Source organism: Microcebus murinus, chromosome 3 (genome assembly GCF_040939455.1).
Source record: "Microcebus murinus isolate Inina chromosome 3, M.murinus_Inina_mat1.0, whole genome shotgun sequence".
Lineage (NCBI taxonomy): Eukaryota > Metazoa > Chordata > Mammalia > Primates > Cheirogaleidae > Microcebus > Microcebus murinus.
This window is the reverse complement of record NC_134106.1, coordinates 31,153,540-31,167,062: the sequence shown is the minus strand read 5'-3', so window position 1 is coordinate 31,167,062 and position 13,523 is coordinate 31,153,540. Positions and strand designations below refer to the sequence as shown.

General features: G+C 34.7%; 1 protein-coding gene and 1 non-coding gene across 6 annotated transcripts in view; both read left to right on the top strand.

Annotated features, from left to right (window-relative positions):
- The window catches only part of HNRNPLL (heterogeneous nuclear ribonucleoprotein L like), a 35,561-nt gene extending 22,955 nt beyond the window's left edge, over positions 1–12,606 (top strand). For all 5 annotated transcript variants that reach the window (XM_012788471.2, XM_012788469.2, XM_012788468.2 and 2 more), the window contains 6 exons: positions 2,972–3,189; positions 6,254–6,375; positions 6,835–7,036; positions 8,028–8,085; positions 8,176–8,274; positions 11,227–12,606. In XM_012788471.2, coding sequence (XP_012643925.1) covers positions 2,972–3,189; positions 6,254–6,375; positions 6,835–7,036; positions 8,028–8,085; positions 8,176–8,274; positions 11,227–11,282 — 755 coding nt within the window. In that variant the 3' untranslated portion in view covers positions 11,283–12,606. The remainder of the gene's footprint in view (positions 1–2,971; positions 3,190–6,253; positions 6,376–6,834; positions 7,037–8,027; positions 8,086–8,175; positions 8,275–11,226) is intronic.
- On the top strand, positions 5,380–5,481 carry LOC142870334 (U6 spliceosomal RNA). Its single transcript, XR_012918748.1, has one exon. It is a non-coding gene; the product is annotated as a U6 spliceosomal RNA (small nuclear RNA).
- Positions 12,607–13,523: the final 917 nt, after the last annotated feature.

The window sequence follows — 13,523 nt, the reverse complement described above, 5'->3', positions numbered from 1 at the left end:
TTAGTTTTTGTGACCAATTAAATATTAAATATGGTTGTATGGGCAGTAAAAAAAAACAGGGAGCCTGTTATGCTTCGCATAATGGAGGGTTACAAAAAATTTTCTAGTTACAAGTTTGTCATATAGTTGTAGTGTTAAGTATGTCATGGCAGTCAGCTGAAGGTTAAAAACTGGTTAAATGTTTTGCCAAAGGAGGCTGGAAAAATCTGTGGAAGAATAAATGAAGGACAAGAGCTCTACTGTAGAAGTGTTAAAACAGAGCATTTTCTTAGTTTAGGTTTGTCTTCCTTTATAAAATATACTGAAAAATTGTATAAATAAAAATTATCCACCCTACAAGAACCTTTTATTTTTAAAAAGCCTATTATGAAATTATTTGGTAGTTATAGTGGGATTGTGTAGGGATTCTGAGCTATGGTACATTAAGATATTTATCTCTTAGGTTAATTTGTTCTACTTTCCTAGGGAAGAAAGCAGAATGAGATGTAGGAGGAGAGAGAATGAATAAAAAGAGATGTGGAGAAGAGAAATAAGATGAGGAAATGGTGAAAAAAGCAAAGAAGATGGGGTTGTGTGCTGGTGGTGTGGTATTGAACCTTTTTCTGAATATCACAAATCATAGCTGTATCCCTTCAGATCAGCAGTACAGCAAAACAGATTTATTTGCATTTGAGGTCACATGGGTGGCTTTTCCTATGTGATGTTCTATAAGAAAGAGGGGATAGAAAAGGTTAATTATGATTCAGGACCCATAGATTCTATGAAATTAATTTATTCATTGGTTTATTATAGCAGTTTAAAATCTGTGCTAATCATCAGTTCTTTAAACTACAAATTTCTTTTTTTCTTTTTAAACTACAAATCTAGAGAAAATCTTTAAATCTTTTAAATTTGGGAAGCCTAGCCCTGTGAGATGATCTGGTAGAAGCTCTCACATTTGAACAGTGGCAAAAATGAATATAGATTGGCTGCAAGCCTAAGAAAAGTTTGTATATTAATTGCTAGCATCTTTGGCTATGATTCTTGAACTAAAGATGTTAAAGTTTGAAAGATAGGAAATGCCTTGAAAATGTTAATAATACCATTTATGTAGCATTTTCTCACATACGTGAACTTTTTAAATACATGAAACATAAATTTTTTTAAGCACCTGAGCTTTTTATATTATCTATTTAGTACAGAAGCTTTTAAAAGACTTCTAATTTTTCTTATCTTACACAATATAGGTAATTTGAATAGTGTAGATAACATAATTTAATCCTGATAGCTTAAAATGATAATTACGAACATCAGTTATTCTCTTGCATTGATTTTGGTTGTTACGCAGGGTAGTGATCTTGGACCTTAGCCATTGTAAGCAAAGTGAAAGTTTCCACTGCCCATATACCATACTTTTCCCACTGCCTATGAAAAAGAAAATTTAGGTATAATGAAGTGTCATTACTGTGTACAAGCAAATGGTAGTGGTGGGGAGGCAATATAATATTCGTGTACTTTTGCAGTAGAGATAAGAGTGATTGATATTTGAACTTTGGTATTTATATAATAGTCTAAATTAGAGGCTAAAATACGTATGATTACAACACACTTATAATGAGCTATATTGATTATTTTGGCAAAGTGCCAGTTGTCAGATGAGCAGTTGAAAACCATGACCAATCTGAGGCAACTGATGATGGTACATTGATAAAGTATTCCTCCCCAAAATTGCAGAAGTTGACACTGTGTTCTTGTATACTAAGTGGTATTGTTGCTGTTATGAATGGCAGCTTTATTTAGAATACTGAAAATTGAAGTCCACCATAAGCTCTAATAGCATGTTATGATTAACAAAATTTAGTAGTTCTTAGTAACTCACTTGGTAGACAGATGTCCCTTAGTAGTACATAAAAATGAAAGTGGCATTATATACTCTTTACTTCTTAAGAAATGAGGAAAGGACTTGGGTTTTTGATTGGATTTTTTGCACATCAGCAGGATCTTTGCATGCACTCTGGACTATGCTGTAATCATTAGCTCAAGAGTACCTAAGAGGTGTAGGGTTTGTGTTTCTAAGCTATATAGATAGCTACATCTTAGTTGCTTGTTGCTTCTGAGTTCTTCCTCTCTTCTTGTTGCTATAAAATGTGCCTTATGCTTACTTTTAGTATCAGTTTCTCCACACTCTCATTCCTTTCCATTCCACACTCTAGCTTTATTTTTCTTATTACTTCTAATCTGTTGTGGATGGAAAAATCAGATAAAGTTGTTTAAAAGCACTGTAAAGTTAGCAGTTTGATTCTTGAGAAGGAATCTCAGTGTAAGAGATGTAGATTTGTGTGTGTTTCCTTACTCAGGCATTATTTCCTTCTGGATTCTTGATACTGTTTCAAATAGTGGAGATTGTGGAGTAATAAGACACTTGTGTTTAGATGAAGTATTAACTAAACCTAGGGTTTTAACTTGCTAAATTAGAATTAGAGGAATAAAATACCAACCTGAAAGTACATTATAGTTAAATATATTCAAGTATATAACTTTCCAATGGAACTAAAGATACTCTTTTTGTTATATCTGTATAGAGGTAGCTTCCCCGATTTCAAGTATATTTTAATATATTACTCCTCAGAGATACTGGCAGGAGGTTTAATTTTTAAATTTGTATATAGTGGCCCAAAGTTTTATATTGATTTCCCTGCCCCTCCCCCCACTATAGTCTAATTTTATACGTTAAACTACTGTTTTTTAAAAATAAAAGCTGACAACCTGTATATGCAGGTACAGGTCAGTATATCTTGGATCTGGTACAAATAAATATAGGTTTTATTACTTTCCCATATGTTATGTTTAAATATCCATACATTGGAGTTTTCTTTGGACATCAAATTAGCTAATGTTAAGAGTTTATTTTTTATGTCGTGAAGTATATCTACTGAAGTATTTATAACAGAACTATGTATATGCGTTTTATTTATTTTGATCATTTTTATAGGATCCCATGGTCCATTATTGCCTTTACCAAGTCGTTACAGAATGGGCTCTCGAGATACACCTGAGCTTGTTGCGTATCCATTACCACAGGCTTCTTCCTCTTACATGCATGGAGGAAATCCCTCTGGTTCGGTTGTAATGGTTAGTGGATTACATCAACTAAAAATGAATTGTTCAAGAGTCTTCAACCTATTCTGCTTATATGGGAATATTGAAAAGGTAAGTTTCATTTTATATTAGCTTCTTTTGCTAGAATATCTGGTAGTAATTCTGAAAAGGCTGCAAATATATAAGTATCTTCTACTTGTACCAGGAACATCCAAGTTCTTTCAGTAGTAACCCACATAAGGTAAAAATCCATTATATAGAAATGCTAGAACTTGTTTTTGTTGATATATAATAAGTTTAGATTGTTGGTATTGAAAGTATTTTTTAAAAAAACAATATAAAAAGAAATCTAAAGCAATAGTTTAATTAACTACTAGAACATTACAGGCATAAAACCTGTATTTTGATGATCATCTCAAAGAGATTCTAGCATTTAACATATTGAACTGTAAAATTTGAAAGAGCAGTTGCTTTCATGGAGATAGGTATACATAAACATATCTCACATCCGGGCGTGGTGGCTCATGCCTATAATCCTAGCACTCTGGGAGGCTGAGGCAGGAGGATCGCTCAAAGTCAGGAGTTCAAAACCAGCCTGAGCAAGAGCGAGACCCTGTCTCTACTAAAAATAGAAAGAAATTAATTGGCCAACTAAAAATATATAGAAAAAAATTACCCGGGCATGGTGGCACATACCTGTAGTCCCAGTAGTTACTTGGAAGGCTGAGGCAGAAGGATTGTTTGAGCCTAGGAGTTTGAGGTTGCTGTGAGCTAGGCTGACGCCATGGCACTCTAGCCTGGGAAACAGAGTGAGACTCTGTCTCAAAAAAAAAAATGGGCCGGGCGCGGTGGCTCATGCCTGTAATCCTAGCTCTCTGGGAGGCCGAGGCGGCCGGATTGCTCGAGGTCAGGGGTTCGAAACCAGCCTGAGCAAGAGCGAGACCCTGTCTCCACTATAAATAGAAAGAAATTAATTGGCCAACTAATATATACAAAAAATTAGCCGGGCATGGTGGTGAATGCCTGTAGTCCCAGCTACTTGGGAGGCTGAGGCAGGAGGATCTCTTGAGCTCAGAAGTTTGAGGTTGCTGTGAGCTAGGCTGATGCCACGGCACTCTAGTCTGGGCGACAGAGCAACACTCTGTCTCAAAAATAAAATAAAATGAAATTTTAAAAAAACCATTTTAAATGTTATGATACATTAAACTCAAATCAATCATAATCTTTTAAAGATTTATATATGCTTAGTTTTTCCTGACTTTCTTTTGGAGATTTACTACATATTTAACATACTATTTAGTCATTGTTAGATTTGTAGACTGCTATTGATTAAATCTAGGGAGAGGAATTTTGCTCAGAAGGAAACAAGTGATTTCAAATCTGAAAAATCCTTCTCTGTGAGTTTTGTTCAAGTACAAGTGTAGTATATCCCATTTAAATTGATAGTTGAAGTGATGGAGATAAATGCCATCTTGCATTTGTCATGTAAATATGTTCTCAGTATTCCTTTGAGGTTAGTAGATAAGAAGGAAGTACATTCTAGGTGTCATGTATATTAATTGTACAGTACTCTTCCCTTATCCATGGTTTCAATTACCTGTGGTTAATACTGAGGTAATTGAATAGGTTAAATAGTTGAGTATAGTATAATAAGATATTTTGAGAGAAAGCATGTCACATAAGTTTTATTACAGTATATTGTTGTAATTGTTCTATTTTATTATTAGTTAATCTCTTACTGTGCCTAATTTATCAATTAAATTTTGTTATAGGTATGTATGTATAGGGAAAAAAATATGGCATACATATGGCATACATATCTGTGGTTTCACGCATCCACTGGAGGTCTTGGAACATATCCCTTGCAGATGAGGAACTACTGTAAATAGATACTTAAGGACTTTCCAAGGGCTAGGCACTATGCTGAATGATTATCATACTTTATCTTGTCTAACCTTTAACAGCATTATTATTATTATTATTTTATTTATTTATTTTTTGAGACACAGTCTCACTCCTTTGCCCAGGTTAGAGTGCGATGGTGTCAACCTAGCTCATGGCAACCTCAAACTCCAAATGATCCTCATGCCTCAGCCTCCCAAGTAGCTGGGACTACAGGCGTTCGTCACCAGGCCTGGCTAATTTTTTGTTTCTATTTTTAATTGGCCAGCTAATTTTTCTATTTTTAGTGGAGACAGGGTCTCACTCTTGATGAGGCTGGTCTGGAACTCCTGCCCTCAAGTGATCCTCCTGCCTTGGCCTTCCAGAGTTCTAGGATTACAGGCATGAGCCACCATGCCTAGCCCTTTACAGCATTATATACTAAAATTGGAATAGTACAAGAAGATAAGTATGGTCTCTGCCTAGCGTGTCATGAAAACTCAGGAAGTATTGCTTATTTTTTTAAACTTCTCCTATATTGCACAAGCCTTCCTACTGACCATGCTATCTCATGGCCATTTTGTATTATTTCTTTTTTTTGTTGTTGTTATTTGTTTTGTATTTTGGCAGAGAATGGGGTCTTGCTTTGTTGCCCAGGCTGGTCTCAAACTCCTGGCCTCAAATGATCTTCCTGCCTTGGCCTCTCAAAGTGCTGAGATTATAGGTGTGAGCCACCATGTCCTGTATTATTTCTTATATAGCATCTTGTTTATTGCCTTAACATAACTCTTCATAGTTTGTAATTATTATTTGTTTACTTTAAAATTTCTGACCTACCTACCAGAATATAAGGTTTAAAAAGACAATGTCTATTATGTTCGCCATTGAATCCCCAGTACCTAGCTCAATGCTCATCAACACATATTAGACAATTAATAAATGTTTTTTGAATGAATAAATATTGAGTCCTGCCAGGTGTTGTCATTATCTGCATTTTATAGGTACAATGCAGAAAAGTTAAGTAAATTGTCCCCCTGCCCCCGTCACAGAATTAATAACAACAGAACCAGGATAAGCCTGTGCTATTCTTCAGTATGCTATTGTATAGAATTATAGTCTTTTTAATTTTACTGAATTTTGATGAGAGTTAAGAGTGTCTCATAACATGGCAGAATATAGTTAAGATTCTAGGTGATCTTCTGACTTTAACCACATAAATCATACTGTCTTCTAAATATTCTGTTATTGTAAAAGGGAATTAAATGGTGATCTTTTTGGAATTTTGTATTTACAGGTAAAATTTATGAAGACCATTCCTGGTACAGCACTGGTAGAAATGGGGGATGAATATGCAGTAGAAAGAGCTGTCACACACCTTAATAATGTCAAATTATTTGGGAAAAGACTTAATGTTTGGTAATTATCTTAAGTAATAAATTTTAAAAATATTTAAAAATTGTCCTTTTTATTAGAGACATTAATTTCAACAGCAGAATATTTTAATGTAACAGGGTACATCTGAAACTAGCAGCTGTAGTATTGTCATTTTAGATAAGCTTTAGGGTCATATAATTTAGATTTTGCTTAGCTATATCTTGTTTTAAGTTTTATAATCATAAAACATCGTTAAAATTGGCAAGTTTTTAAGTTAAAGTTTTCTGAGAATATATTCAGTAGGTTTTCTTTCTAATTGATGCCTAAACTATAAGAGTGATTGATTATAACTCAAACTAAATCCTGTATTTAAAAAGCTACATATGCCTTTTTTGTTGTTGTTAAGATTCATGGAAGCAAAATATGTTAGCATTTTGAGACTATTTGCTGCTTTTTATCTAACAAAGTGTGTTCTATATGTTTTTACTTTCCAATCTTCAGTGTGTCTAAACAACATTCAGTTGTTCCAAGTCAAATATTTGAGCTGGAGGATGGTACAAGTAGCTACAAAGATTTTGCAATGAGCAAAAATAATCGCTTTACAAGTGCTGGCCAAGCATCTAAGAATATAATCCAGCCACCTTCATGTGTGCTGCATTATTATAATGTTCCATTGTGTGTCACAGAAGAGACCTTCACAAAGGTATGCACCGAGATACAAATGTGTATAGAATGTTACCATTTCCTATTTTAAATATACTTCAGCCTCACTTTGAAGTAGTCTTGCTCTGTTTTTTGCTTTTGATACTATTCTTTGTTATTTATTTGGTACTTATACTTTTATGGCCTCCATTCTTCATTGGTTTTCACTGGTTTGTGGTTCATTCCTTTTGAGAGTTGGAATTATTTATTATTATTATTATTTATTTATTTATTTATTTTTGAGACAGAGTCTCACTCTGTTGCCCAGGCTAGAGTGCCATGGCATCAACCTAGTTCACAGCAACCTCAAACTCCTGGGCTCAGGCAATCCTTCTGCCTTTGCCCCCCGAGTAGCTGGGACTACAGGCATGCACCACCATGCCCGGCTAATTTTTTCTATATATTTTTAGTTGGCCAGTCAATTTCTAAGTTTAGTGGAGAACGGGGTCTTGCTCTTGCTCAAGCTGGTTTTGAACTCTTGACCTTGAGCGATCCACCGGCCTCAGCCTCCCAGAGTGCTAGGAGATAGTTGGAATTAGAATGAGATAATCCTTACTCTTGTATTCAGAAAGTTATTTTACCATGTCCTTAAATCTTACCCATAACAAAATTTCACGTAACCCTGCCTTTTTCCTTAACTTAGGAAATGCTAAGTAAGAACTTTAAAAAAGCTTCATAAAAGAAGTGATTTTTCTGGAACGCAACACTACCTTAGATACTAGGTAAATCCTGGTCAATTCTGAGACTGTATTTTAGTTAACAAACTTGTGGTTTTATTATACAGCACTAAGTGATTTACCTAGTTTATAGAATTTTACTATTTTTAATTGATTTTCTCATGTAGCTTGATATTAATCTAAAAACATTTGATGTAATTAATTCATATTAGACTCAAAACTTAAATGCTGCCATAAAGTTTACTGTCTACCAAAAAAAGTGAGAGTTTTATTTTGGCCATATTTTTAATGAAAGTTTTCACCTTTCTTTGGCAGTTGTGTAATGACCATGAAGTTCTTACATTCATCAAATACAAAGTATTTGATGCAAAACGTAAGTGAACAGTTCCTCTTTTAAAGTTTTCTGGTTAAGTTGATGACAAGCAAATAACTACTCAGTTTGTGTTTATTTGTTTTGTTTTAGCTTCTGCCAAAACACTTTCTGGGCTATTAGAATGGGAATGCAAAACTGATGCAGTAGAAGCTCTGACGGCACTTAATCACTACCAGATAAGAGTCCCAAGTAAGTAAAATGCTTTATTTTTGTTATAATATTCAGTGGGAGTTACCTTTAGAAACATTGACAATAATTTTAAGATAACACATACTAGATTTTTTAAATACAGAGAATTACGAAGAAAAAAAAGGCATATTGATCCCTGTATTAGCTATCTATTGCTGTGTAACAAATTACCACAAAATTTAGCATCTTAAAACAGCAAGCATTTCATATAGCAATACTCTGGGGGAAAAAAACCAGCAAACATTTATTTATTTATTTATTTATTTATTTATTTATTTTGAGACAGAGTCTCACTTTGTTGCCCAGGCTAGAGTGAGTGCCGTGGCATCAGCCTAGCTCACAGCAACCTCAAACTTCTGGGCTCAAGTGATCCTCCTGCCTCAGCCTCCTGAGTGGAGGGTCTACAGGCATGGGACTACAGGCATGTCCCACCATGCCCGGCTAATTTTTTGTATATATATATTTTTAGTTGGTCAATTCATTTCTTTCTATTTTTAGTAGAGACGGGGTCTCGCTCTTGCTCAGGCTGGTTTCGAACTCCTAACCTCGAGCGATCCACCCGCCTCGGCCTGCCAGAGTGCTAGAATTACATATGTGAGCCATTGCGCCCGGCCTTCGTTTATTATTTTACCGTTTCTGAGGGTCAGCTGGGTAGTTCTCGCTAGGGTCTTTCTTGAGGTTGCAATCAAACTATTGTGTAGGTCTGCATTCATCATCATAAGGCTTACCTGAGGCTGGAAAATCCACTTCTATGCTCACTCATGTCTTCTTGTTTACGGGCTCAGTCAAGTCATGTTAGCCTTTTCATAATAGCTGAGAGTGAGTAATTAGAGAGAAAAAAGCAATAATTTTTTTATAACCTAATACTGGAAGTAACTTATCACTTACATTGTGTTCTTTTGGTCTCACAGACTAAGCATGGTACGTTATAGGAGGGGACTATACATGGGTGTGAATATTAGGAGGTGGGGATCACTGTAGCCATTGTGGAGGCTGGCTTCCACAATCGCGGTTGGTCATTTTAGAGGAAAACAATACACATGTATGGTTAGAAAACTCAGGTAGTAAAGGTACAAAATGAAAAGTTAAAGCTTTCTGCAACTTCCAACTTTTGTTGTTTCATCTTTTTTTCTTCCCTAGGGTGTATATATACATCTTTAAAACTTTTAAATAGGGGGAAAATATTAATTTCATTGAGTGTGGTGATGAATGTTGGTTAGGAAAAAAGAAAAATATACAATGAAGGATTTATGGGTGGAATAACAAGTCTTAAATTTGCTTTAAAATATTCTAGCTCTCTCAGCAATGCATATAGAGAATAGTTAAATGAAATAAGATTGTCAGATGTTTACAATTATTGAAGCTAGGTGATAGGTATGTGGGGATTCATTAAATTAATCTACATTTTTGTGTGTGTTTGAAAATTCCTTAATAAAAGGTTAAAAATAAAAGAAGCACCTCCTCTCATTTTACTTTTAGTCACAAAAGGAAATTTTAAGTAGTGAGTCAGGCTTGATTTTTGATAGAAAGTTTTAAAAGGCTTTAAAGTCATATGAGATATATTTAATAGTTGTATAGATGTAAACTCCTTGGAGATGGGGACAATTGTTTATCTTTTTATCCTCTGCAGTGTATTGCATATACTTGTTTATGCATATGCTTTTTCTCTTCTAGGAGGTTTTTTTTTTTTTAAGGAACCTGTAACATTAAGATACCAGAATTGTTTCTTTGCTTTGATTTCTTTTTTTTTTGAGACAGAGTCTCGCTTTGTCATCCAGGCTAGATTGAGTGCCATGGCGTCAGCCTAGCTCACAGCAACCTCCTGGGCTCAAGCGATCCTACTGCCTCAGCCTCCCGAGTAGCTGGGACTACAGGCATGTGCCACCATGCCCGGCTAATTTTATATATATATATATATCAGTTGGCCAATTAATTTCTTTCTGTTTATAGTAGAGACGGGGTCTCGCTCTTTCTCAGGCTGGTTTTGAACTCCTGACCTTGAGCAATCCGCCCGCCTGGGCCTCCCAGAGAGCTAGGATTACAGGCGTGAGCCACCGCGCCCGGCTGATTTCTTATATAAGCAATTGATGAAGAGTTTTTTCTTCTTGATCTGAAAAATTAAAGAAAACAAGAATTTATAAAATGGAAATGTTTTTGTGACTTATATCCAATTTTTTTGAGTGGTTTTAGAATTTATATGCCTAATTGATGATCAGAAATTTTTTAATACTAGATTCCCCGGAACCTTTTGGGATCATATCTTCATGTACATTCTAGTTTTGTCCCCCTTTCCAAGCTGTTTTAATTGGCTTTTTGTAGAGCGTTAACATTGATGATAATTTCTCCAAAACAAGCTTTGCTGATGAATATATCCATAATTCTGATACTATTTATCTTTAATGATTAATGACTAGAAAAATATTGAGTGCCTTCTATTTGCTAGATAATGTTTAGAACAACGGCATTGTAACAATGAGCAAAGTCCTTGCATTCATGGAGCTTACCTTTTAGTAAATGTGAATAAAAATAATCTGCTCAGGCATGGTGGCTCACGCCTATAATCCTAGCTCTTTGGGAGGCTAAGGCAGGAGGATCACTTGAGCCCAAGAATTTGAGGTTGCAGTGAGTTATTATGATGCCACTACACTCTAGTCTGGGCAAAAGAGAGAGATCCTGTCTCAAAAAAAAAATATTCTTATACCACTGTTAGTATCACTGAAGAAATAAAGAAAAAAAAAATATTCTTCTCGTTACCTTTTTTTTATTAGTTGCTTTATTCTAAGTTCAACTTAGTCTTTTTTTCTCTTCCCCTTACCTTACATAGAATTTTTCTTTCTTTATATTCCTGTTTCTACTGGTATTAAAAGGTGAAATAATTTACTCTGTTAATTCAAGGTGATCTTGAAAGTTTGATGAAGTAAACTATTAACTTTGTTTTTTTAATTTTTACAGATGGTTCCAACCCCTATACATTGAAGCTTTGCTTTTCTACATCATCCCATTTATAAGAAGAGAAGAGCATGTTAGAATTTATGTTCATCTTTATTATAATTTTAAAGCTATACTTCATTAAAAATAATCTAAAATGGTTGATCTAATGTTGCCTTGCTTACTTTAAGATCCTGTTCTGTAATAAACATATTTTGCCTTGAGTAAATTTGTTGTAAACTTAAATATTGAATTGTTTTCATTTTAAGATAGAATATCATTATGTAGACTATCTACAGCTTCATTGTAGATTATATAAATATATGATTTCTAACCTTATTACTATAATTTTTCTCCCACAGTAAAAATATATTTGCATTCTTAATGCTAATTATCTACAAGTATTTTTCCATTGTGTATGAGATTAATGCAGGTGAAAAGTATTGCATTTTAATATAGAATTCCTATTATATGTTTAGATGTTTGAGTATGTTGCCAGTTACTCATATTAAACATAACTTGTATTTATTATTTTAATCAAGTTTGAGAATAACATTGCACATGTTGAATTTTAAGTACTACAGATTTAGCTGATTTTATATTTCTGAAAGGCTAACAGACATGGATACACTTGTACAATATGCACTCAAACTTATTTAAATTGGTGTATTTTTTTTAAGTCATTATCCATTTGTAATTGACATGCCTCTGTTTCTAGTTCCAGTTTGGAGATTTTATAAAGTTATAACAATGAGTTAATGTGTTCATCTTCATTTGTTGCATGTGACTTAATCTTGAAAATATATTTAGTATTTGGCATTGAGATTTTATTTTAATAAAAGTTATGATTAACAATTCCTCTTATAGATAACAATCTGGGATCCATGGATGGGCTTTAGAGCATCTGTGAACTCTCTAAAATTATATGTAGAATTTTGAGTATTTGCATTTTTATTTTTTACTCTTGGATCCATCAGTAATATATGTATTTTTCTATATGGTACAAAATTTAAGGATCTAATTTTATTTTTATTCCAAACATAGCTATTTGTCTCAATACCATTTATTAAACAGTCTTTCTTCCACAGGATCTGGTTTTTTTGTTTTTGTTTTCTTTTTAAAAGTAATACATGTCGGCCGGGTGCCATGGCTCATGCCTATAATCCTAGCACTCTGGGAGGCTGAGGCAGGAGGATCACTTGAGGCCAGGAGTTCAACACCAATCTGAGCAAGAGACCTCGTCTCCCCCAAAAGAAAAACTAGCTGGGCGTAGTTATGTGTGACTGTAGTCCCCATTGTTCAGGAGGCTAAGGCAGGAGGATTGCTTGAGCTCCAGGAATTTGAGGTTGCAGTGAGCTATATGATGCCAGTACACTGTAACCAAGGGGACAGAGCAAGACTCTGTTTGAAAAAAAAAATAATAATACATCTCATACCTAGGCGAGTAAGATTTAAAGACAAAACATGTTATTAAGAGACAGTTAAGCACAATTGTTAACAAATTCACAGGTTATTTATAATTGAAAACTTATGTGACCATTTTGTTTTCATCTTTCAAAGAAAGGAAAATATGTGTCATTTATCTAGAATAACTATGAAGTTCATAGTTGGCAATAGCAGGTTTGTGATCCTGAGACTTGAACAAATTTGCAAATGGAAGTTCCATTTAGATCTTTTGTAAAGACTTTATTTTGAATTTTTTTTTTTTTTTTTTGAGACAGAGTCTCGCTTTGTTGCACAGGCTAGAGTGAGTGCCGTAGCATCAGCCTAGCTCACAGCAACCTCAAACTCCTGGGCTCAAGCCATCCTCCTGCCTCAGCCTCCCGAGTAGCTGGGACTACAGGCATGCACCACCATGCCCAGCTAATTTTTTTTCTATATATATTAGTTGGCCAATTAATTTCTTTCTATTTATAGTAGAGACGGGGTCTCGCTCTTGCTCAGGCTGGTTTCGAACTCCTGACCTCGAGCAATCCGCCCGCCTTGGCCTCCCAGAGTGCTAGGATTACAGGCGTGAGCCACCGCGCCCGGCATATTTTGAATTTTAATGTAAAAAAAATCCTTAATCCTTTTGGAAATGAGGCAAGGGTTTAAAATATTTAAGATGTGTTTAATAGAAAATGTAGATGGAAAGTAGGCCAGGAGGCTGAGGCAGAAGGATTGCTTGAGCTCAGGAGTTTGAGGTTGCTGTGGCACTCTAGCCAGGATAACAGAGTGAGACTCGGTTTCAAAAAAAAACCAAAAAACAAAAAAATTGACAGACATTGTATATATGGTATACAACATGGCATTTCCCTATATGTACAGATTGTGGAATGGCT